Source organism: Cephus cinctus, unplaced genomic scaffold (genome assembly GCF_000341935.2).
Source record: "Cephus cinctus unplaced genomic scaffold, Ccin1 Ccin1_scaffold0462, whole genome shotgun sequence".
NCBI lineage: Eukaryota > Metazoa > Arthropoda > Insecta > Hymenoptera > Cephidae > Cephus > Cephus cinctus.
Genome location: NW_014333138.1, coordinates 1,097,125 through 1,124,203, shown reverse-complemented (window position 1 = coordinate 1,124,203; position 27,079 = coordinate 1,097,125). Strand labels below are relative to the sequence as shown.

The 27,079-nt window shown below is 36.1% G+C and overlaps 1 protein-coding gene across 7 annotated transcripts; it reads left to right on the top strand.

The window, feature by feature from the left end:
- The first annotated feature begins 332 nt into the window (after nt 1-332).
- On the top strand, nt 333-26,989 carry LOC107268042 (cardioacceleratory peptide receptor). Of its 7 annotated transcripts, XM_025085194.1 has the most exons (13): nt 333-1,057; nt 5,131-5,224; nt 5,564-5,599; nt 16,490-16,596; nt 16,777-16,973; nt 17,724-17,859; nt 19,882-19,985; nt 21,507-21,600; nt 21,690-21,785; nt 22,615-22,797; nt 23,094-23,195; nt 23,812-23,992; nt 24,339-26,989. In XM_025085194.1, exons 5-13 carry the CDS (start codon nt 16,824-16,826, stop codon nt 24,526-24,528), a joined length of 1,236 nt encoding a protein of 411 aa, XP_024940962.1. In that variant the 5' UTR covers nt 333-1,057; nt 5,131-5,224; nt 5,564-5,599; nt 16,490-16,596; nt 16,777-16,823; the 3' UTR covers nt 24,529-26,989. The 7 variants fall into 7 exon arrangements, with proteins under 7 accessions (XP_024940962.1, XP_024940963.1, XP_015595881.1 ...); XM_025085195.1 differs by lacking the exon at nt 5,564-5,599 and having other exon boundaries at nt 16,786-16,973; XM_015740395.2 differs by lacking the exon at nt 5,564-5,599 and having other exon boundaries at nt 24,360-25,895.
- The last annotated feature ends 90 nt before the right edge of the window (nt 26,990-27,079 follow it).

Below are 27,079 nucleotides of genomic sequence, written 5' to 3'. Positions count from 1 at the left end.
AGACTCAAATAATAGTTATTTATCAATTAGTTATTATACATACATATATTGAATGAACAATAGTTGGAATAATAAACCTATCGTGTATACTTGTAATTCAGATATTGCCTAGTAAAATAAAAAAAGCAAAGTAAGAAATGTTTTGCTGTAGTAAACAAAAGAAGAAATAAACAATATCAATCGTTTATTACTTGACTGACTATTTGACTATCTAACTAGGTGGTTAGAGCATCACTGAGCGGAAAGTGGATGGAAGTGGATGGAAATGGATGGAAGTGGGGAGTGGGATATTCGAGCGTGGATTTTCGAGCACAAAACGGCGCGTGCTCCTCGACGTCGCGAATGTCGTATCGCTAGTAGACACGCCGTGAGTTCCTCCATATCCTCATTCACTCTCGACCAAGAGAGTTCAGTCGCTCTCGTACCTCCATTGGTGGAGAAGTAGACAGAATAGACTACTGCAGTCAATAAAGGTTGAATTATAAAAAAGAGGAGAAAGACGAGAAATAAAAGCAAAAGGAAAATTAGAATAAAATTAATAATTAATTTTTCGTTCTTTTTTTATTTAGTACATGACGGATATTTTTTTAAATAATTTTAACAGTTCGCGTCGTCTCTCACAGTTGTTTACCCTGTTTCGTTCTGTCAACATTTTCGTGTCAATCAAATGACGGACCATTCTCATACTGCGATTTGCAGTCGCAAAGACTTTGAAGAAGCCTGTGGTAATACACGGAGAATATAAATTTTTTAAATTCTCTCTCAGTACACGATACACGCGGTCGACGACCCCACGTGCAATTCTTGTCATCGTTAACACCTCTGACGTTTATTCTCTTTGGGAATAAAATTCTCGAGTATTTTTTTCAGAGAGACAAAAATAAAGAGACAGAGAGTTAGGGAGACTGTTTCATTGTGTTTACGCGTGTGCTTACAGTTTTTATTTGATATCTGATCAGTTTTCTTTTTCGTATATCAATACGACTGTGTTTTTTGACTGATCAGCAACCGTTCTTCCTGCTCGTTCAGATTTGATTCGACAACTTTCTGACAGAATGTGAGTACTCTTCCCTTACATACTGATATATTTTTAATTTGAAAATACTTTTGTCTAGTTTTTAAAAATTTTTTATTCTGCTTTTTCGGTATCACTAACCACGAATGATTTCGTGAATGTGTTCTACTATGATGTTTATTATATATGTATATTGTGGAGATATTCAGAATTCGTTCTTAAAGTCACCTACAGAGTCGCTTTTAGTTAAAAGTCACTAACAAATTATTTAAAAGCACGCTATTAGCACTAAAAGCGAGTTCTGAATACGAGCTATTGATGTATCTTATTAAAAAATTCCAAGAATCAGTAAGCTTATATGTAGTATATCATATCTTTAGACGGGTCAATGCAATTGCTAATGATTGCTCTTCGACGTTCTTTATTTTTGTATAAATATTTAGGTATGGCTTGATGGAACGATTATTGTGCTACTTTATAAAATTATTAAGTGCTTCAAGATGGAAGAGGCTTCTGGGGTGAAACGCGTTTCATTTTGTACAGTTGAAACAGTTGGAAGGACTGGACGCCGTTTAACAGCTTTACCAATTGGGGCCATTATGTCAAGTCTGCTTTACCGAAAGGTTAATTTATTTGGCGGGAAATATTACCGATTTGCTCTTCTCTTTTCTTCTTATTCCTTACGTTTCTTTTTTCCTTCTTCTTGGGAAGCCGCTCCTTTTTGGAAGTTCACCTAACAAATGCCGTTTCGTACAGCCGGTTAGCATTATAATAATTACCAGCCGTATATTCTGAAACATAGTGCTGGGCATAAAGCTGCGATTTACGTGACGTTAGATTCATTTGAATTTAATGGCCAATGGCGGGTTTTCCAAACTACATGATATAATGGAAGCGGCAAAAGATGATTAAAAATTTGAAAATAATCCTCCCCGGAAATGTAGCTTTCATCATTTATTCCTCTTGGCAAGACAATTGCATTTTGTCAGCGATTCGTGCTCTTTTTCTCACATTTACTTATCCTTTTTGTACCTCATCGGTTAGTTTGCCAAGTCAGTTGATAATTCTTTATCGACTTTCAATTAGGTGAATGAAAATTCTTCTAGGATAATTGATACTCCCAACTGTGCAAAACTTTAATGGAAGCGACAGTTAATAACACTTTTTCACTGTCCTCTGTCTCTCTTCGCGAGAATTCAACCTTTTTAATACAGAATGCACGTATAGAGTCGTTTGATTTTTACATGGAAATTCAGTTTTAGTCATTGACACGTAGAAACGTATCAAGGCATGTACAATGAGTATTGTCATGTAATAAAGAACCGTGCTGAATCGCTCGGACAATGCGATACGTACAAAGCAGAAAAATTCTCTAAAAAATCACATCCATAGGTGTATAAGAGGAGGACACGTGGAATTAATTGTATATACAACTAAAGTGCTGAATTTTAATAATTTTGAAAATTCCTGACGCCATTTTAATTTTTTTCAATATACAGTGTGATAAATTTTCATTGGATTGATTAATGCTAGTATATATAAGACACGCTTGTCTGCAGGTTATGAATTGCAGAAACTTTATAAGTAAAAGGCGCATTTCTAATCTGAATTAAGAAACAGTACTGACGATTTATTCATGAAAAATTATCGAAGTTTCTATCGCTCTAGGAATATCCGACACAGTCACTTTTTTACAAAGAAATTTCATTGTCAGAATTATTGGGGCTTCAATGATTTTCGGAAATTCCAAGCAGATGACGACAGCTCTCTGTACGTGTCGTTGTAATAAAATAGCCGGATCCTCAAGGAACGACACTATTAGTACCACTGCTATTATAATGATACTATGTGGACGATTTTCGATATTCTGGTTAATAAATTCGTCGAAACTTTAACTACGTAAATTCCGGCAGTTCACAAATTTCTTCAACTTGTCGTGCGCGGAAGCTTAAAAGATTTTGTCGCTCGTGCGAAATTCATTCGCCGCCTCACGTTTCGCCGATCGTGGATAGCCGGGACGAGTCGGTCCTCTGGGCTATACTATAAATTCAATGTGAATTCCATAAATCCTATGAATTCTCAAATTCTATAAATAACGAGGTGCGCTCGTATCGTTCCTGAGAAACGAGCGAAAGGAAATTGACGTTGGAAAATAAAAATAGACGTGGAAGGTAGAAGAAGAGAAAGAAAACAGAGTAAATGATCTGAGCACCGTTTACATAGAGATCACCCGGATCTGTCTGACTTTATGTCTTTTGGCTGTAACGAATTTTTCTTCTCTCTCCCATTAACACGGTATAAATTATTCGTACACATTTGCAAAAACGGTACCGGATTACCCTTGAAATAATAAACCTAAAGACGAATCACAGAAGATTTCTCCGGGGATAATTTATTCCAGAAAAAAAAAACTTTTTCAAACGTCCCTTTAAACGAGTTTTAATTTCGCATCCTTCTTACTACATACGTACGGGCATGTCGAAGCTGTCAAAAATTTTTTTAATTTTTAAATTAAATTTTAAACTTTTATTACCTGTCATGGATGTCGCGTAGTCTCGGTACGAATGTGAACATATTTAAGCATTAATATTAATATTTTATTCAAATTTCTCTCTGCCAAATTTCATTTCTGATTCTTTGCTACATCCTTTTATAACTACACCCTGTAGGCTCACTTGACGCGGACACTTTCATCTCGGAAATTTCAAAACGTCGGATTACGTAGGTCCGTACTCGGTCGTTCGAATCAACTTTCAAGAGAAAGATTAAAGAAAGAGAGGGATGGAGAGAGAGTTTCTTCAATCAAGGGAAAAAAGTCCTTACTCCTATTAAGCACAAGGGGTATATATACATATATTTAGGTACAAAGGTCTTTGAAAAATACTTGTCAGTCGTATAGCACAATCTCTGAGTAATATATCCGCAGGAGGAGACAAGCATTTATTTTCATACACGTTGACCTTATAGCAATTTACCACAACCCACTGATACGATATACTGCTATACCGACCGTACACTGTATACTTTTAATTTTACGTTTATCGTTTCATTAATGGGGCGCTATTAATTATATATTAAAGCAAAAGAGAATCACAGGCACTGCTATTACTTCTAAAGACGTTTGAACTTTCGGTCATGCATTTTTGGACATTGGTGAAGTGGATTTAAAAAATTTGAAAGTCTGACAATAGCATTAAAATTTTTTGTACCGTTACGCTTAATTCGGCCTTATCGCAAAATTACTTGATTGGTAAAAAATTGTTAAATAATATTTTATTCGTTAATAAATAGTCCACGTGATTGTATGCGTTGGATATGTCAGTTATTTATGAGAAACTTGGAAATTGGACTATTTCTCATGTCAGGGATGCTGTGTCTGACGTGTCTCGTATCATTGTTTCATTTTCACTCGAGTTTCCTTGATCTGAATAAATTCTCATATGTTTCTCAGCCATCCGTACATTAAATTTCATGCAGGTACCTTTCTTTGAAGTTTTCAGTAACCTCGGGTGTTGGACGATTTTCGATATATATAATTGAGCTTTAAAATAAAAGTTTAAAATTTTTAAAACAAATTTCACATAAATTTTATTGTCTGCTGCCTGTAGTGCTACATAAATTAGGGCTAATATATTTGCGTAGATATACAGTGAAAAACAATATATGTACCCGGTGTGAAATAAAAATAAATTATCGCGACGGTTCGAAACAAACAAAACACAAATTTCTGTGATGCATAATAAAATGATCAAACGAGTCTCATGGACTTGACTGTTATAACGGGTGTTCGGAATGGCAGCTTGTTTTCTTGGATGTTATATCAAGTAAGAGAATTTGTCACGGAAAACGGAAGTGGAGCCTCGATGCATCGCAGAGGAAATTGAAAGGACGATTAGCCAAATAAGATTGCGTATAGGATGTGACGTAACAATTGCAGAATGTAACGGTGCGTTGGTGCATTCTCATTACTGTGAATTTGCCGCTTATGGGAAATTCGAATTTAATGCTGGAGCGCGTCTATGTTCGGTGTGTGGAAGATTGGCGTGACGTCATACTAGTCGGACATTATTAATATGAAATATCTTTTAGATGATTATCATATATTTTTTTTTCAGTTCTGCTTCACGATAACGGGTGGGATCATTAGAGGCTAATAAAAAAATCTTCATGAACGGCGGCTTGTGATATCACGATAATTCGACAGCGTCGGTGAGTCGTTATTATTTCATTAAATAAATTAAAATTATTACGACCAATCAGGACGCTGGAAGGAATTTACCAATGTTCCGTTACGTATGAATTTACCGACGGGATGCTTCCTGGTTTGATGATTCTTTAATGATGATAACCATCGCTTTATGGCGATTCGCACGCTGCAGATTATCTCGTGGGTTGTGATAGAATATGCTGAAAAATTGTGAGAAAAAAAAATGTCTTGCCAGGACGTGATTAAGGGCGTAATGAGATTTTTATGTGTTTAAAATTAGGAGGTCTGATCTAAATGTAATTCAAAAGTTGTCATCTTATTCAATGTTTTTTTTTTTTAAGTCGACTGCATCTCTCGGGCGTCGTGACAGCTGTCAAGTACGATTAATTTGATTATTATACTTATTATTACGAAAGCAAATGACAGAGGCAGCTGAAATTTATTTTAATATTCCACCGTGTCTCGATTACGTGGGTTGACTTATTCACTAACCTATTGCTGCATCCTCAAACGAATTCAGGGCTGAAATTATGGGGTGCGGCGTTCGCAAAGAGTGGGCTATCTTAGAATTCCCATGGGTCGTACAAGGATCCTTGAAATTTCGAGACTGCGATGTGCGATATTTGTTTACCAGCTCACAAGGAGGATATAACCATGCGGCTTCTCGTGGTTTCGTCTATAAGCTGTTTTTCTTTATTTCTCAAGAACTCCATTGACTGCGAAGAAGATTTCGAATAATTTTTCTTCTGATAGCCCTGCCTGTTACGTTTCCACATTTCTCTCGAAATATAGCTCGGTAGTCGTTTGGATTTATTTGACACAAGATTTTTTGAGAATTTTTTAAAAATTTTCACACTGTTTTTATACTTGACGTTATTATTTTTTTCTTTTTGGAATTTCATTTCATCCCCCCCCCCCATTCATTACTATACCATAAGATCCCAGCTGTATTTTAATATAAGGAAGTCATTATGCTGGACGTTGGAAATGCTTTTCAGGACGTGAAACGGGTGCGAAGGGCTGACTGGAATAAGTATTGTTCGGGAAAAAAATTCGGACAGAGCCTGATAGATCGAAGCAAATTTGATATCGGATTTCGATATGGGGTCGCTGGGACGCCTGCATTCTGCATGACTACCTCGCTTCTCATCTTTACAATTCTAAGGATTTTCTGAAGTGTTCTCAGAGATTACTTCATGTCTTGTGCAAATTTCGTTTATCTCCGTACAGTTTGGAGATCTCTGGCTTTCGTCGACGATAATTTTATTAACCCGGAATTCTCGATTCATGAGTAACTCGAGCCTTTGAAAAATCGATCAATAGGGTGCATCCCTTATTTCAGAGTTCGGATCTTAGGAAAAACCCAAAAATTGAAAAAAAAAATGTTGCACGTATTAAGATTGTGTAATATGTCGCGGACACGAGTCACCCACGTGTGAGTTCGCTAAGTGCCGAAAAACAACATTCGGGGATTTTGGGTTAAGAGTCATCTCGTATCTTCCTCGTGAAATTAACCGCCTCTTTAATTCGAGTGATAAACTTAGTCGAGATAACAATGACGTAGGAATAGTTACAAAATTTTACTAGAGCATTGGTATTTTTTTTTAATAGATACTATGAAAAATTTTTTCCTATTTTTCGCAACACCCAAACGTTGCCTGTGGAAGGATGGGATGTTTAAGAATATTTTTTCTAAGATGGATCAGGGTAAGGCTAGGATATACAAAATTTGTTTTTATTGATATAGTCGGTCCACGAGTTAAATGTGATTTTTTGACAGATCGATATCTGTGAAGTCTCTGGGAAAGCCACACGTGGACTCTGCATTAAATTTTTGTTAAAAATTATGCATCTGCATGATATTCTATTTAAATATATTACATTCTTTTTTGTTTCAGCATCATTATTTATGCAGTCATGTGTGATTTGCTAAGAATTTCATTTTTTTTTTGCGAACTGTCAAAAAACGACACATAGAACACGTGGGCTGCCTACACCTATCTATATATAATATCTGCACTGGGTATGATTTTTACTGTCGAGGAATCTTCGTATGACAAGACTAACAGCTTGAACGTCCCTGTAGAGTTACAGAAATTTGATATGGGGTTGATATGAGGTTCCGGCCAACGGGATAGAGTGGCCTTCTCTGCATCCCCAGTGATTCTATATTTTCTTTCCCATCTCAGTATTTTAAGGGCTCCCACGAGTCGACACAGTGGATTTACAACAATAAGGTGACAGTTTGTAAAAAAAACAAGGATTACCAATCTTTATCCTTCTGACTTATCCATCTAAGCAAAGTAAAAAAAATATTCTCTCAGCACTCGTTTCCTCTTTGTTGACAATTTTCTTTGTCGTGTACGTCCGTCACTTAGATTTCAACATTATGTTGTCACCGTAGAAACTGTCACGGATCGTAAGGACATGACGGTGTAATGGAACAAAAAGAATGAAGAAAAAAAATTGCAGGGTTTTTGAAAAAAAAAAAAGGATATTATCTTCGGTAAGAAATTATTCCACGAATTTCCGTGACTTTCAGCGTCGCGGCTGTTCTGACGCGCTTTACTCTCCTGATAAGGAAAGAGTGCCCGAAGTAGATTGTGTCATCGGCAGCGAGAAGGAGAAGAAAAAAAAAGTTTATTACAGGAGACATCTTTCATTTCTAAAAGAATGGCCTTAGGTAATACCTATTCCTCATTCTTTAGTCTCAACCTGCCGTGATATTTGTTTTATGAAATGGGAAATTTTCAGAGGCGCCATTTCTTAGGCGCCCGCTGAAAAACAAGGGGAAAGAAGAAACAAAAGTGAAGACTAACGTCAATCTCATTTACGTGTCCAATGAGCTGTCTAATTGTTATAATAATACTGCTAACATTTTTTTTCGGCTTTTATAATTTTCTGCTATATATATGTATACATATATTTTTGATCGCAAATAAGCAAATTTTTCTTAGTCACTTTGTCATAATACGTACTGTAGAGAATTGTCGAGAAAAAATTTAACCTATAATTCTACACGAAATTTCAATTGCGAATAATACCGATTATTTTTTTTAGGGAATTTCTTTTTTATTTCTCTTTCAATTCCTACGGACAAACAGGGTCCTGTCGAATTTCCGTGTGGTTTTTTTCTGACGCTATATATATAGTACACAGCATTGAAAGAGAGAATATAACCTTCGACCGGTTATACCACAAAAGTCTTCTTCGCCATATTTGGCCGTATTGCCTTGCCGCGAGTACGCAATGCGTACCTGACGTCGCGTAATGGAGAAACAGGATGAAGAGTGGAATGAAGGAGGAATGTAAAAGAGCGAAAATGAAAGGGTAGATTGAAAGCGATACAAAAAAAGCAGGATTTGGCAAATGTACACAAAGAAAAATGTATGCCCGCAACTAACGTAGAAATAATTAATGTCTGAGCACCAAGAAAAATTCTAATGGCAATGACAAAACTTGTGTAAGGATTAACCACGGCTATTGTAAATCATAGAAGAAGGCTTGCTTTGTTAGTTTTGTTACACTTGTTATTTGCTACTGGAATTTGTTCTTCAAATACGAACCACTGGTTTTGTGATTTGAACCAAACATTTCTCTCCGTGGTACCAATTATAAGAATACAAGATGTGAAGAAACACAGTGGAATGTGGTTGACAAGAAAAAAAAAGTATTTTGGTTTCTTGTTTTTTTTTTTTTGTACAGAATACTGGAAACACATGTGACAGGCTTTTTTTAAGCAAAAGGGGTTCTTTTGAAAGAAAGAAAAAAATGGAGAGCATAATAACGCAAGAGAATGATGGATGGGTGCAAATGATTTAAAGAAATTAGAAAAAAATATTTTTTTTACATTCGTTATTTTATATTTAGACCAATACCGAACGACAAGAGGATAACGACACTAGGCGTTTGATCAAAAGACTCCTGGTTTGAAATAGGCGAGCATTTAAATAAACTGTAGTGTCTGACTTCAGGTTTACATAAGCTCAGAGATTTTTTCATTTTTCTTTTTGGTCACTCAAGTTATTTTAATTTGGAGGTTGGAAAACTCTGGAAACAATACGAGTTCAGGGTTTTATGCAGGAAATACAGACGATGGCCTCTTGCATGAAATTCATGTCCGTATTAGTCTGCACGATTTATTCTAGGTAGTTACTGTTACGGGGTTCAATTTTTTGTTTTGAAGTCATACAAACTGCACTTGCATTCTGCAGTTAACAGCGTAACGTGCTTTGCCGAGCTTAATACGATTCACATGTTAATAAATTTATGCCCGATACGTAGCACGTGCGCTCGATTAATTCTTAGATGGAATGCAGTAAACGCGGCAGAGACTGGCGGTGTCTTGAGTGTTTGAAAAATTTATGGTGATATTAGGTATAATTTATGACGCCGGTTATACAGTCGACGGCGACGTGAAATTACACACACTGGGACGTGCGTGTAAGTGGCGATTGTTAAATGTCGATTGCAGACATTGCATTACGTCGAAGAGAATGTAGAACGAGTTTTATTTTCCTATGAAAAAGAAATACGAATGGATTTTTTCATTGAAAAAATTTCTGGCAAATCCTTACACGCAATTCGTAAACATTAAAGTGGAGTTGGTGATAATTTTTCAAAAAATTCCAACGTCGGATCTTCTTATCTCACCACGCGCTCTCGTCCCACTTTCGTAATTCGGATTTACATTTAAATTTGCATTTACATTTGTATTTACATTTTTTTCTTATGCGCCATCCAGACGCGCGCAAGCGTATCGCAAAATTTTTTTAGTTTTTTTTCAGCTTTACATTTTCGTTTGGTTCTCTTGAAATTTTTACATTTCTCAACGTTAACCGGTACTGCCTACCCCGACTCTTTTTTTGTACTGCAATTTCAAGTCACACCACGTGCTAACGATACGGCCCTGCATTTTGTTCTTACTGAATGGAGGAAAAGCCTAGCCGTATCTTCTGCTCAGTCGCAGCTGTATCCAGAATTTTGGAAAAAAAAATCATTTCAGTCACGAAAAAAGTTTTCTCATGAATCACAAGTTTTCTTTATGCTGACCACAAACCTTTCACACCCTCTCCCCCGCTCTCCCCATCATCCGCTAGCAATATTGTTCCTCGACTTCCAGCTTCGGTTAAAGGTCGATGATGGTGGATAAAAAAATGCCTAATGCATAATACCGGTAAAATTTATGTACGGCCATCTATCATAAAAGAAAGAGTATACAAATGAAATAAAATCCAAGATAAATGACAGAGGAAGGGGGGGACAAAAAATGAAAAAAAAAAAAATTGGGCTATTCCCTATCTCACAAATCACCCGGAAATTTTTAATAATTTACAAACCTACGTTTTGACCTGTACGACAATAATAATAATAACAAGGATAAAATAATTTCCGGCTGAATGTCAATTAATTCGCTTGATTATCCTGACATTTTTTTCCTACTTTAATTTTCTCCTATTCTCCTGAACCCTCTTCACGGTCATTTGCTCACATAATTTTCCAGCAATTTAACCAGGAATCACCAGAAGTCAACGAGAACATAGGAAACTTTTGGTAAAGTTTGTTCTTTTTCATACCGAGTCCAGTACATAAGAGCGTGACGTGTGAAAAAAAATGGTGATTTACAACGTGTACCAGGTGATAGCATATACGTATATAATATTTCACAGTATCTTTGCGCAGTGGACTTTTGAGACAAGCTGTACTTACTTCTGGGCAATTTTTCAATTAAGCGACACTCGCTTAAGTAGACTGATTGTATTATATAACGATATACAAAACGCCGTGTACTTTAACGAAAATGTGAGACCAAAAATTAAAGCTTCAGTCGGATCCTTTGCTGTGCTTAGAGTAGTATAATTAAATGGAGACTCGCCATAAGGATCGAGCAAAGTACAAAGTTACTAGTGAAGTGATGAGCATTTACAGAGTACCGTGGAAAATCGGCAAATGGTGAAAACTTTCTAAAGGTGAAATTTTGACAATAAGGGTGTACGACAAAAAGGTAGATTTTGAGCGAGGAAATTTGTATGCGTAGGATATAATATAATAATAATATTTGACGTGTGAAATTTTAGGGCTTTACGTAAATTTTACGACCTAAATACGTTAAGGTATCTTTCGATAAATTTACATTACAAAGTGATATATATCATTTTCTATGATCCTTATCTGCACCATCTGTGTAACGCATAACTATATTATTATTACCATATTTCAGGTGACAAATCCGTAAGGTCTAACTTGGGGGACAAATGAAAAAAAAATTTTTTTTTCACAAATGTCATGCAGATTCAAAGAGAATTTTTCTCAAAGATTATACACACGTACACTTAGCTCTTTGCTAACTAAGAGGATTAATTTAGGGCTTAATTTAAATCTTAATTCATTTAAATCGTCAGCCTCCGCTTTGGGAGAGAGTATAGAATACTATGTGTACTGATTCCTATGAAGAGTCAAAGAGTGAACACGATGAAAATTGTCAACGAGATCAATTAAATTGAATTTATCTATAAAATGGCGTGAGGTTACAAATAAAATTATAGGATGAAAAAAATCATTAATTTAATTTAATTGAAATTAACGCGGTTGAAATTTAATCGGAGTGACTTGTTATTCAATAAATTCATAATGACGTCACCTGTTGCAGAATTCTTCTTCAGTTCAAAGTCCCAAAATGGAATTTTGATCCACAGCGAGTACATACTCATGGGTTTGAGGATTTGACATCAAAGGAATTAAAGGATAGTATTCAAGGGAGAGAATTCCTATTGCTAATCTCCTTTTACTCCTGGATCATGATCCCTGTAAATTACTTAAATCTCAGAATTATTCATGCGGTTCTCGGCGACAAACGTCCTATTCAAATATAGAAGGTCTTCATATATTCACTTTATGATAATATAACAGATAATAAGGTATGATACAGGCTTATAATATATGGGACGTCTGAGTAATAAAAATTGTAACGGGCTGTATAAGTATATATAGATTTATATACACCGAACGGAACGAGTCCGTTTTGTTGCCTTTTACAAGCCACTTACTTGCGGGAGATATGACTTGATTTACGCGTAGCGACGGAATTGAATTGGATTACGTATCCCCATGTTGGTTTTCGCGCGAAGGAACAATAAAGAAGAGAAAAAAAGGATTGAGAAAAAGAACGAGAAAGGTTTAAGACGGGAAGTCTGAGAGTGAAAGAGACAGAGTGAGACGTGAGTAGTAGAAGTGGAAGAGAGAGAGAGAGAGAGAGAAAAGAAGAAGACAAACTAAACCACGGGAAAGGGCGAATTTATTTCCCTCGTGTCTTTCTGACGTTGCTATGTATCTACTTATGATGGTTAGCTTTGGTGTATATTATAGTATGTTCGAGAAAAGTTCTCTGGGTATATACGTATATATGATGTTAGTAGAACGGATAAATGATAATAAATAAACGCTCCTCGATGCTAATAGAAAATTTTGCTGCTTTGGACAACTTTTGTTATGACACCTCTTGTCGTCAGTACAGAACTACAGAACGTTAATTCTTCTCTTTGAGATTGAATGCCAAAAGCTTCTGTAATATTTTTGCGAAAATTCTGTTTTTTAGTAATCATTTTTGTATTTTCGTACGTAAATATCGTTACGAAAAATTTTATCGACGTATACGTATCTATAGTGCTGATACTCTATGCTTTTTTCTAAGACTTCTTTGTGGCGGGATTCAAATATCCCGCGCAAAAGTTATGCGCCCGTTGTGAAGTTCCAGAATGTGGAGTAAATTATTTATACACTTTGGACATTAATGGTGGACCATTATTTTATTTGTGGGAAAAGTAGAAAAACGAAAAGCTCGTTTTATTAAAAAAATTACGTATGTTGTATATGTATATATATATATATATATATATATATATATATATATATATATAAAATGGTTGTTTTCAATGTTGAACGATTCAAAGAAACGGTGCTGGGACAAAGGGACACTTTGTTGAGCAAGTAAAACGTGTTTCACAGCCAACCGCCGTTACTATATTCGTAGAACAAAGCTCGTCTAAGGTAGTTGTCAATATTACTGTATCGTGACGTCAAACGATAATTGTGCGGTTTCGTCTGTAGCTCGTTACGTCAGGTTAGAAGATCGAGAACCATGAATTTTCTAAAGGACACTAATTATTATGATTAATTCCGCCGGTAGTTTCTATAATAACGGTTATGTTCCAAAATCTCACTCTTGTATCCCAGAGTATCGCGGTGTGTCTTTGTCGAACGTATGGTGGTATACAGAACCAGAACGATACTCCAGTGTACGAGAGTAGATTTAGGAACACACCTCGGGTCTTCCGTTGGCGTGAATGCCGATGAAATTTCTTTGATTTAAATTCCGCCAATGACATTTCAAAGCCAGTGACTATCATTCTGCCTATGCGCCACTGCTCGTGTGTTTCTTTTGAGCCGCCATCTTGACATATTCTCATGGTGCGTTTACGTATTTGCCTTTTTAAATAAACTGAATGCTCGACTATATACTTTTGCATAAGATATGTTAGAGGTTATGAAAATGCCAGTGAATGGTGTCGCTGATAAAATTTCGACGTTAAAACGTCACATCAAAGAACGACGTCCGTCGGCTTCTTCGATCGTTTGAGTCAACATTGGCAATACCTTTATTTTTTTTATTTACTCAATTAAATTGAAGTGAAAATATCTCGATGTTATTTGCGGACGTATATACGTTAATATTAAAATTATGGAAAAATCAGGAAAAAAAAAGTTTTTCCATAAAGATGGCTACTCCTTCTTCGAGTAACGTTTGATTTTTCTTTTATTTTCTTTAATTTATTCAATTCACGTAGAACATTGGTTATGCCATTTTCGTTACTTCGAAATGTCAATGTCTAGTTACCCTTTGACCTCTGCTCTCTGGAATTTCCTTTCTTGTTGCTATGGCAAAGTAACGTAGGGTACCAGGGAGCTTCTAGGTGGTTTAAATTCGTCGACGTAGCCAGGAAATACTCGTCGATAGAATTTTATTTTTCCAACGTTTCACTATTTTTCGACATTTTTCCACGGTAAGATGAAAGAACGTACGTCGATATTCTTTATGCACCAATTTATTGTCTTTGCAAAAAAGACACGTTGTCGTTTTACATTGATCTCAAACTGCTGAAAATCCGAGTATGTCATATAGTTGCATCAAAGAGATTCGACGCAGATCTATTCCAATAAAAATATACCAAGAAGTAGATAAATTTACATATATTTTCTTCTCATCTTTCCATCGCATTTTTACATGAAAATGAGCAGGACGCCTGAACACGCACGAGCATCTAAAACGTAACGTTTATTAAAGACGAGCAAATATTTGCACGTAGACGTCTCTCTAAATGTAAACCAATAAGTACTAATTTAAGCCTGCTAAAAGGACCAAGAGCAAAATAGAAAGAGACACAGAAAAAAAGGTATACGAAAAAACAGCGCTCTCACAGAAATCTACCCACGTTCGCGAAATCCTTCTATCTCACGGTTCGCGGACCACTGACCGACGTTGAATTTATCTTGGGGCGTCTATGGAACTTTCTTTAAATTGAACGAACATGAAGAAGGGATAAGAAAAAAAAGAGGAAAAAACATTATCAAATCGAGCGTTATCCTTCAGCACGAAAAAAAGAGGAAAATTTTCTTTCTCCCTTATCACGTAAATTGTCACGTCATACCTAAATCCTAAATTTGAGTCATGCCCAAAGATCAGTTTCGTCCAATGTTCAAGATGCTTCTAGAATCTTGACTGTATCCAGCATAACCCTGAATCTGGCTAAGAATAAAGAAAGAAGGAGTCACGCCCTTGTCGAAAGAGGAACAAAGAGAAAAGACAATACTAAAGATGATTCAGGATCAAGCGAGATAATAAAAAAAGGAGGTAAAGGAGCAAGGGTTAAAATTGTCGCCAAACGATAAATTGTCACCTTACTAACGACACCTGGTGGTTTTTTTATTTATCCCTCGGTTACCCAACCTAACCTTGCCCTTGGCTATTGGCCTTTCTCACGTCGACCACGTGGATAATGGCTATCATTTAATATAAATAACGTCTATCTTTCTCATATAACGCATCGATGAGCTTACACACAGGGTGACTGAGAATTGCCAACTGAACGAACCTAACGCGAAAAGCAGCCCCGACACCTTTTTACTTTCAATTTGCCTTCGATCAGCCTTTCGTTGAAATTGAAGTCAGTCAGTCAGTGTGGATAACTGGAAGGGATAAAAAATGTCAAAGATATTAATTTCATCAAAAGGCAGTCAGGTGGACTTACTTAATTAATTCCTCCGCAGCCACGACAAAACGTCAAAGTCAGGAAAACGTGCTATCGCTCTCTGCAGAAAGGACGCCTAGCGTAGCGCCAATAGTGTCGGTTACGACATTCACTATGAATTTCAAGAGAACGTTTATTACTTGAAAACTTGACGAGTTCTCTTATTCCCATTGTGCTAATCACGTTGATTTTCTCATCTAGAATTTACGTTTTCTTTCCCCTCGTGAAATTCCCTTTGAGCCCTTACTGCCACGCATACCAATAATTCCAAGAAATATCTCCTACTAGAGCGACGCCTTGTCTCTTAATCTCGAGAAAGCTCTTGGCCGATGACGAGCCGTGCGAACGAAAAAACAAAGGAGGGGAGGCTAGGACTATTATGAAAAATTATCGATAAAGACAAAGATGCATCGTAAGAATTTTGTTCCACTGACAGAACAATTAATCGTCGTGATATCGACAAATTGTATAACCAGTCGAAAATATATATATATTCAATAAATTATATAAAATTGTATGATTTAGTTTACAAATAACTTATCCACCCGTTTCGTGTCTTTGATTACCAATATAATTAATTTCCTCCATTAATTATAACATTAATGGTATACACTTGATTCAGTATAACAAATTATGCATACAGTATATCATCTATGAATTAGTATAATGATATTTTAATATCAGTAATAACTCTACCCAGTGGACATATAACATTTTCAGCACTATACATAGATTTTAAATGTAAATTATAAGCAAACCATTAATTTATGTAATACTCAAATATGTAACAAGTTGCATTCGTATTTGGTTAGGATTAAGCAATATCGAATGTAACGCGATAGGTATTTCAGTAGAAATTGATAGCTTCCACGTAACTTAGGTGTGCTATACTGTATGTGAGTTAAAAATTTATGCGTTTGTTGGGTCAAAGCCTTTGAATGTGCTTCGTGTTTTCCAACGCAGAATTTCGCCTCAAAGGAGTGAATACCCAAGAGGATAAAGCAGCCGGATGAATGAGAAAGTATAACAAGATAGACTGAGGATAAAATAGGCGTCTGAATGTCCAAAGTGTAAGTTATTAAGAATAAAATAACCAGATCCTCTCAACTTGGTCGTTAGTTCCGTCCGGGCTGTTATTTACGGTGGATGTACCATGCCTATTTGTCCGGGGAGCAACTGGTTTTAATAATGACATGGGATTCCCGGGTGGCTTTTACTCCCTTCGGTAACTCCTGGATGATCTTATCCAGGATATCTAGGATCGCGTGAAGCAGCCCGTACAGACTCAACCAGGGCAATGGCGCAGCCCGAGTTCATTCGGGCTGCCGAAAACTCAAGCAGCGACAGCAACTACCTCAGGCGAAATTTCACCCTGGACGAGATCCTCGCTACTGCGGGGAACGAGACCTCCGGCCAAGAGAGTATTAATTCATTTTACTTCTACGAGGTGAGTCAAGTTATTCATCCTGGTAATTTTATATTCATTACTCACTCGTTAAATCGATTCCGACGATTTTCCTTCATTTCACTTTTTACTCAATTTTTTTCCATTTTCACATTTTTTCACGTCTTTTCTTCTCTTCTTTCTGGCGAACCGCACTGGGTGGTTTTACTTACGAGAATCACGTCTTCCATTCTACCTATATTATTCTCCATGAGGTTAAGTCTCGAAGGATTTTTTAGGATTTCATAATCTTTTCTCTCAGTGGAAACTCTCTAGGATGTACCTAGCTATACTCGATATAATGTATTGGACACTGTACATATATATATACATATGTATATGGATATCTATATATACATATATATAGTAAGTAGATCCTGGAATATCGTGAAGAAAAAGGCTCTGATACATATAAGTACAATGGATGTGAAAGAGACGAAGGAACGTAGCTATAGGGTGTCTAGTATATATACATCAGTTTTTTTTATTTACTTCCCTTAAAGCGGCTTTACTTGGTAAATCCAGTGACATAAGTAACCATAAATATATTGGTATAGTCTTCTTCAGTCTGGCCGGTAACTCTGGATACAATTTTTCTTTTTATTAAGCTTTCTTTTTTTTCGGTTAGCTCGTCTCTTTCGCACCTTGTCATTTCTCTCGTCTTGACATCCTCACTTTCGTCGCACCGTTTTCTCTCTCAAATCCGACGTCCTCCGAGACAATACAAATCGACCATTAACCTTATCGTTTCAGAGGGAGCAATTCCTGGTGCTGGGTTTTCTATTTTTCGGCATAGTCATCGGCAATGGCGCCGTTCTCTCTGCACTTTTGCTCGGAAGAAGTCGCAAGACCAGAATGAATTACTTCATTATGCAGCTGGCAATTGCCGGTGAGTATTTTTTTTTTTTTAAAGTGCAGCTCAAAATTAATATAAAAAATGTACCTTCCAACCCACCAATCAAACTCGTCGGTGTAATCTTACGGGAAACGAGCTGCTAACAAACCCTTAACTATGTTAAACCAATTAGCCAGGATAAAACAGCCTTAATACTTCGCAAGAAGAGTCTAGTTACCCGACAACACGTAATTAAGCACTGGTGCTAATTGTAGCTTTACTTTTTCATGTACTAATACCAGACTATTACCTGCCATATATTTACAGTCTAGTCATATCTACAGGAAGAGAGTGAATTAAAGCTGTGATTTAATTTTCGTTATAATAGAACCTGCCGTCGTAATAAATTCTTCACTGAATCACATAACGAGCTTATACAAAATTCGATTATACAGATAATTCTTATCAGCCGACATTTTCACGCGACGAATTTTCGAGATGCCTTACGTCCCTCAAATATATAACCGCCTGTAAAATGAATTCCTGTGTCTACACTTGTATATCTGTATATACTGTTATCTTAAGGAAAATGTGAAATAACGCTTTTCTCATTTTAGTTAAGTATATATTTAGATTTTTTTCATCCTTCGGCATATGAACTTCCTATTCGCACCAGCCCTCCACCCTGTAGTAACTACCCCTATGTACAGGTTAATCAATAAATTCCTTATACATGCCATTTCTCCTTCCTGTATGTATACTTTAGCTGTAAGTTACGATACTTGTCGACTATATCTATATATACGTGAACTTTAGAAAACCGCCTGTTGATATACTTGAATGTTGAAGCTTCTATCAAATTGATCCACTTTGCTGTGTACCTACTGTATAGCGCGCGTTGACTTAGGTGTAGATTAGTTGCGTATATGGTGTTTCGAAGTTAATCACGTGGCTGTATAATTGGGAAAGAAAAGATTAATTTAGAATCAAATTTAGTAACGGGAAACGAAGACTCTGCTACGGTGATCTATGGTATTGGGGATTTGATAGGAATAGGGCTGTTATCATATTCGATACTACCGATAAGGGATCCGATATAAATATATTATTAAATGCATTCGCTTATCAAATATCCCTTTGGAGGATACGAATCCTCTTAGGGTCAAGTACGGAATGGTTTCTCGAGGACGATGTTACTACGGTAATCAATATTGATGGCTGATGTCGTGAACAACGAAAGCACATTAAGTTCCTGGTGGAAAAGGTTTGCGTTGGTTCCGCATTAGATTTTTTATTTTTTTATTTTTTTGGAAAATGCACATGGACCGCAAGTAAAATGACAAAATATTGTTCCTTTTCTTCTTATTTACTGATTATTCGATCACGGGGAAGCTGCCATTTATGTCGATACAATTGATTTGATTAGATGACTAGATTTTGACGGATATCAAATTAATAAGTGTACAAGGCACGGTGGTTCTTATCGGTAATAATTTTATCAGTATTTAAGGATCCTTGTGACACTTAGTTAGATCAGGTATTACTGTGTGTATAGATTACAGACAAGAGAAAACTGTCCTCCAGAGAGTCCAGAGTCTCTTGAGGCCTCTGACAGGAATAAGAGGACCTAGAGTCTCGTGCTAGAGGTTTGCTGAGTCTCCTGAAGTCGCAAGAGACCAGCTCCTAGTCACATTTTAGACATCTTCTGTCCTCTGAACCCTTTGCCAGGATTCGTCAGGATTACCAAAGCCAATGGCTTATCTAGCAAAACTTCAAACCATGGAACCTTGATGATCTTGATACCCGGGGGTCTTTATATTTTCCACGCTGACAATTATCAGGTCCTTTCCTTTTTTTTTCTGGTGATTATCCTTCAGGAATTCGTAATGATGACGTTCGGTCTGGGAACGATTGAATTTGTTAGTCAAATGAGGCTGACCCGTTTCCCTAAGCCTTCGTAACTCTCAAGATTATTAATAATTCTGGATTTTTGTCTGGTTCAAGAGAAATTTTTATACGGTTTTTACATATCTGCTCCTTTCTTTTTTAATTAAAAAATAATTTTCTCTTTCGCAGATCTACTTGTTGGCTTAATATCTGTTGGCACTGATATCGCCTGGCGATTTACCGTTGAATGGCTCGCTGGGAATTTAGCGTGCAAGCTCATACGTTACCTTCAGGTACATTTTCTCCATTAATTATCGACCGTTACCCGTATTATACGTCGTTAACTCTACAGCGTGAAAACTGTCAAGCTAACACCTAACAAGGGAACGTGACTAAATTGTCCATGGCGATGACCACATACCAGCTGAAATCTCTTCTTTATCGAGATACACGTATGAGTGCCTTTGATGTGCCTGTACATATAGTTGACGAAAGTTTTGAAAGTTTGAAAGTTGGTGGAACAAGCGCCATCGTAGAAAGTTTAATTACAAAAATTGCACGACCTCGTGGGTTCATAGAAATTGGCAAAATTATAGGAATAAAAATAGTAGAATTTCGTTCGTTTCAGCTGGGGTGGATGGTTTCAATGAAAATTCGAGGAATCCGAGGATATTCAATTAAATTGACACGAATCCATGTATTCTTATGGGGTCATTATTTTCCTGGGCAACAGACATTCAATCCAGTCCTGTCATTCGCAATAATACTGCAAACAATTGGAGCGCGGATAAGTGCCTTTCGTTTTGACTTAGTTTAATGACTTTTTTTTTATAGCTTCCAAAGTTTTCCTCCTTGTAAGAATTCTTGAATTTTCTCTTTGAGCTCTTGTCGATTCTTCCTTCATCTCTTAGCAGTGCTACTGGACCTTGCTGATCGTCCACGGGCATCTCAATCAAAGTCATCACGTATCCCTTCCTCTTGGATTGCCTTTTAGACCAGATCTAATTAAGGGACACATTAGTGCCTGTTTTAATATCTAATTAAGTTTATATTCAGATTGATGTTACAAACCTGTTGATGAACTTAGTCCAATGAGTATCCATTTTCAATAGTTCAACCAGTCTGGCTACCTATATGTATAGATGAAATTTCAAATCTACTTATCCTGTTGCTACTTTCATTGAATTTCATGTATGGGCTCAAAATCCGTTTCTATAAGACGTTCAGAAATTTTTTTCTGAAGGTTGACTGAAGGTTCCGGATCCTATTGAACCTGTCGTTGAAAATAGAAATTTTGCAAAGGACTTAGAGAACGAAAAAATGGAAACACCTTAGGGTTTTAGCCCCGGAGGAGTGAAAGCTTTTTCCTGATATCTTTTGACGTTATTCCTTCTCTTTTGACCCAACATCGCTCAAAGATTTTCTTATCCTTCTTACGTCGAGTACAAAGCTTTGAATTTCTTTTTTCTCCTGGCTGCCTGTGTCAGACAAATTCTCAATCGTACAAGCAGCACCATGGATTTCTCGAAGAAGCCTGCAGGTTGTTTGTGGAAGAAATTTTTTTTATTTCTTCTATTATTTAAAGCCTAATCATCTTAAATGTCAAAGGCGATTCGGCAGACTTTCAGTACTGATTCCACGCTGAGAAGTTTATGATTAAATAAACTGAGGGTTAACAATCCGAGGGGGATGAATTGTTTCGTTTTTTTTTTCTTTTCAAATTTTTCATTAATTTTTACTTACACACCGTAACAATCTGTATCGTTCTTTCAGTACTTTGTATGTGATTATTGTTTTTTGTTTGTTTGTCGAAGGCCGCCGTGACATATAGCTCAACGTATGTCCTCGTTGCTCTCAGTATAGACAGATACGACGCCATAACCCATCCCATGAATTTTTCTGGAAGCTGTGAGTATTCAATGACCATTTCAATCGGTGTGACGAGTGTTGAACTAGCTCAAAATTTTAATGGATATTAATATTACATATTTACCCAGGGTTCCGTGCAAGATGCCTCGTCGCCGGGGCTTGGTGTTTATCTTTGCTGTTTGCCACGCCAAATGGACTTTTATTCAAGGAAAGGATCGTCGAGAGTAAGTAACTTGGCGTAGAAATTTTTGCCTTTATTTACTTGAATTTTATTTTCTACCTGAGAACTGAGATGAATTGAAACGAAGCATTGAAAAAAATTAATCCTGCATTTGTCAATTGTAACGGTCCAATACGTCATTTGCAGCTTTCATCTTAGATTATTAAAATTCCTGCCGAAATGTATAAATGAAAGAAATATCGAACTGACAATGAGGAACAGGGTCTCGGGAGCAAATAAATTTTCCTTCAAAACGTCAAGTCGGCTTTAAAATTCCATTGTACGTAGCGCCACATAGTGACATTCGATTGAATCTCACATTCAAATATTTATTGGCGGGAAATTCAGTGATATTCAAAAAAATCAAAGGGGGAAAAATATAATATTTTATATTGACTCTTTGCGAATATTATACATCATACGAGTGTGAACGTATCGCAAATTAATATAAGACGTGAAAATAAAACGTGTATCGCGATACTGCGCTGGTCAGTTAACAACCGCCTGAGTAAAAGTGCGTATCAACGCGTAAGAAGAATCATCCTCGAATTAAATGAGAGAAAAAAATGTCACAGGAATGTATCATGCTTTATTTCCATGAGAAAATAATGTTTAACCACAGCCATCGTTTTGCTATACAAGGTAATACACGCTGAATGTTAAATTATTATGATTGTTTTATCACAAGAATTTCCGTTGTGTCTCCTCGCGTTTAAATATTATTTTCCTCCTAATGGCCATTGTCAATTTTCCTTTCAATGCGAATACGAATTCCCCTACCATGCTGGCGCGCATGTAAATGATCGTATTTCACGGTGCCGAATGATTCGCAGACAAATTGCAATGCTGGTGCCACCTGAATTCTCAACAATGGCAGATATACATATCGTTGGTGAGCGTCGCTGTTTTCATCCTGCCGGCGCTTATTATTTCTGCCTGTTACGCATCAATTGTCTTCACGATATGGAGCAAAAGCAAGTTGCTCGCACCGAGTGTGTCGCGACCAAAAATCAATGGTAACCAATACGAAAGGAGATGAGAAAATATAATAATTAAGATATGCGGAATAAATCAAATAATTTGTTGAGTAGCAATATTTTTTTTAAATTTCACTCGGAAATTTCGTAAGGTCAAGACTTTGTTCTTGTTAATGAAAAAAAATGGTGACTTCTCAAAATTATTTTATTTATTTAATTTTATTTAATTATATGTATATATTTTCAAGTTTGCTGTGTATTGATAAGGTTAACTTCGGTTAAAGATTTTTATTAAAGGGCGATACAATGAATTTCTGTTGTTTTGTATATTTCAGGACACTTGGATGAAGACGAAGATACCAGAAGAGCCAGTAGTCGTGGACTGATACCACGTGCTAAGATAAAAACTGTCAAAATGACATTTGTCATAGTATTTGGTGAGTTATTAATTTTTTGTTACAGTAATACAGAATTTATCAAAATTACAGAAATTGCATTAACGACCCTTTCAATTAATTTTCATTTGGTACATACCAGCCGAAAATATCAGTAAGACCACAAATCTATTTCCCTAGTCTGGCTATATTTTTACCAAAATTTGTTTCAACCCCTTTGTCCTTTGACTTTTTAAAATAATCTAACCTAACCCGGCTGAATGTGCTTTTACATATTCCAGAAAGTTTGAAAAGCCATTTTCACGCTTTCATCCATCTCCAGCCTCCACTCACTCTATTTTGGCTTAAAAGTGATTTGCCCAAAGAGCATAGAGCATAGTACGCTATAGTATCCCCTTGGAAATAAAAAATATGCTAAGGGATGTTTTGAACCTCTTAATCCGAATATCCACTTTCAATACATATTATATATCCAGTACCGTGTAAATACTTTGTGAAAGGAAAAAAAAAACGACAATGTGAAAAAAAGGGAAGGAAAAAAATATAAGGGAATGATCTTCACCGAAAAATAAATCGCGTAATAGAGTACACTTTATATATTTAAAAAATATTTTTATTAATTTTATTTTCAATTATTCTTTCTCTTTTCTCTTTATAGTATTTATACTGTGCTGGAGCCCGTACATCGTATTCGACCTGCTCCAAGTCTTCGGTCACATACCAAACACCCAGACGAATATCGCCATCGCTACGTTCATTCAAAGTTTGGCTCCTTTGAATTCCGCTGCCAATCCGATTATCTACTGCGCCTTCTCATCGCACATCTGCGGAAATCTCAGGTATCGTCAATTTCCGATAGCGAACCTATTTAATTAAATTTTGAAAAAATAACAAATTTTGAGACAGGCTGATTCCTCCCTTACAAACGTCATATTGTTATATCCAATCGAGCTTTCCTGCTTTATTGCAAATTGGCAATCGAAGATAAATAATTCTTAAGATTATAAAAAAGCCACACTGTATACGAGTATCGAACTAGAATGTTGGTTTGAACATTTTATTGTAGTAAAATTAAGTGTTTGGAGCAACAATAGGTACTTGATCAGCTGATGGTATTTGGTCAGTGTTTTATATGGGCAAAAATTAAAAACTTGAAAATTTAATACAGGGTGGGAAATTGTGTTGGACTTTTGTGAATTTGTTCAGGAAAGTACCGCCGTTCAGGTGGATCATTGGGGGACCACGTGGAGGCCGTTATGGCAATTCAAGAACCGACACCACAAGTCTGACGGAAGGTATAAGTTCGCGTATTCGTTCGCTCCATGTGAACACACGATCCCACAGTCTCCATACGATGAACAACCATAAACTATAATCTGTCGAAGCTGTGGATCGCGACTGAAAATTATGAGGACTTACGCGTAGAAGCAGCGCCTGACAATTTTTGAGAATCCTTGAAGGAAGGATGGGTGAGTCGATGATGTATGACGATTAGCAATCAGGATTAATAACCAAAGATGAAAAAACTTTGAAAAAATTCCTATGGCGCGAATGCCAACCAAAGACACAAAAAATGGAAATAAATAGATAAAAAGGCGCACGGGTTTATGGATTTATCAATTAAGACAATTTTTACCGTACAATTTTTAGTTAATTTAAAAGTACAATTTTTATCCGTACGTCGTATATTCGCACGAATTTGACAGTACAGGATCTTTCAAAACACACCATGCTACTTATGTACTAATATGCTACGTGTGCAAATGTGCCTCTCCTACAGTCCATTCCCAATTTTTTTTATCTTTTATGACAATCTAATTTTAGCAAATCATACGTGGCTTTTCATGACATCCTTGAAATTGAAAAAAATATATATTTCAGTAGATTCAGAAATACTTTACACGTGGACCGATTACACATTTGAGAATTGACCTAATCAATCAGTAATAGAGTTTCACTGAATTTTATCTTGGGCACTCATCGAAAATCCGATTGCGCGGTGGAGAAATTCTGTATGACAGGGTTTCCCAAACTGTGCTCCGCGGGAAGGTAGCAACTGTTCCGCGAAAAAAATATTAATAACAAAGCTTTTTTACTAAATGCTAAGAAAAGCTGAATTCTAACTGACCTAGTTATGACTCGAAATTCAAATAAATACTACATGAAACGAGTATTTTTTATTTTTCTAAGATTTATTCATTATGTGTCATTACCTAACCTTCAAATTACAAAAGGTTCTCCGTCAAAAATCAAAAACCCTCAAAGTGCTCCATCAGAGAAAAACTTTGGGAAACCCTGCTCTATGACATTGTCGCTCGATATTCTGCGTGCAAAAATTTTCAAGCTGTGAGAATAATCGCGGAGTTCGTCGAGTTCATTACCAGTCTGAATATAAAATCAAATAAAAAAAACATCGTTGTAGAATTTCTCATAGAAGAAACATTGACGATTTTTTGTAGCAAAAAAAAAGAAAAGAAAAAAAAAAGGAAAAATGTCAAATATACTCGTCCATGATATATTCGTGTATTACTTTTGATTTTACTTCGTAAGTATTATTCTAAGTAGAGTCAGAGGAAGTGGAAGCAGTATTACTACGGAATATTACTTAATTATAAAAATGTCAAATATACATAAGTGATAGATCATCGTGCAAATTATACATACCTCACGAAATAAGATATTTATTAAAACTCTGTATATACACTGTATAACAATAAAAGCATATACATGTATACATAGATACATGTATGTATTATGTATATAGATACATGTATGTATTATGTATATATATATATATACTTACCGATAAAAAAATATCGACCCGTAAAAATTCTCGCATGACATATGCTACAATCTATTTTTCACCCAGCATTCTTTTCTGGCGCCACATTCCTGATGCTATTTTCATAGCCACACAAAGTTATGTGACGCGTGATCGATAGATCATCCATAGCATATATTCTGTGAGTCCATTGAGCGATCTCGCCGATTCATGACGTAAGTAACAATCACTAATTAATATTTCGCGACAGTTTGAAAGGCATTAATACTCTATACGTGTGCCAAAGCATGACTGTTAGATTTTGCATGCGCACTGAGACACCCATTATATGTATACTTTACGACCGATTAATGCCGCATATTAATAACACTTTTTCGCGAAGAATGTTCCATGGATTTTTTTAATTTTCTATTCGGCTTACAAAAAAGTAAGTTAGTATTGTGATTGATATTAACACATTCATGTCGGATGACGCCTCATGTCGTCATTCAAGATTTTCCCTTGGGTGCGGATAACGCCTTATGTCGTCATTTAAGTTATCGTTTAACTATTCTTTAAAAATATCATTTTTTCCACTTATTACTAGATTTTTTCCATATGTAGACACTAATAATAAACTGAGGAATGTTTTCCCAATAATATGCTTTATCTTTTCTTATCGTTTCTTCCTTTATACGTGTATCTATACTTATTCATTGTTTGGCCGCTACTTATCGAAACCAGCACCTGAGCCCCGTAAATAAGCACTCTGTATTGTGTTAGATTATCGCTCTACAAATCTATCCTCAAAATATATTCTCTTTTTTATTTATTCAAAAGATATTTAACTAGGATTTTAGGAAATTTGAAATGGAATATTACCTAGTATCTAATCTCATTTTTGTGTATAAACAAGTCCTATGCTCCCTTCTTTAAAATTTCATACTGAAATATTAATTACATAAAAAGTTATAGTAATTTTTCTAAACCTATGAGCGACTGTAACATTTGACAGAAAACGGCCCCGTACTCACAGTAAGCACAGCCAGCAAACGCCCCGTCGCGAATGTGTTAATGGAAATTTTGTATATATTGTATATAAAAATGTCCGAAAAGTTGAAATCAATTTGATAGGTTAGCACTCAGTATTGAGATTGAATCCAGC

What these genes read in the sequence shown, in the direction of transcription:
- LOC107268042 (XM_025085197.1), top strand. Translation starts at nt 16,824, where the DNA reads ATGGCGCAGCCCGAGTTCATTCGGGCTGCCGAAAACTCAAGCAGCGAC. An exon ending in ATTCATTTTACTTCTACGAG is followed by an intron (nt 16,974 to 17,723) that starts GTGAGTCAAGTT and finishes TTATCGTTTCAG; the next exon opens with AGGGAGCAATTCCTGGTGCT. An exon ending in CACATCTGCGGAAATCTCAG is followed by an intron (nt 23,993 to 24,338) that starts GTATCGTCAATT and finishes GAAATTGTGTTG; the next exon opens with GACTTTTGTGAATTTGTTCA.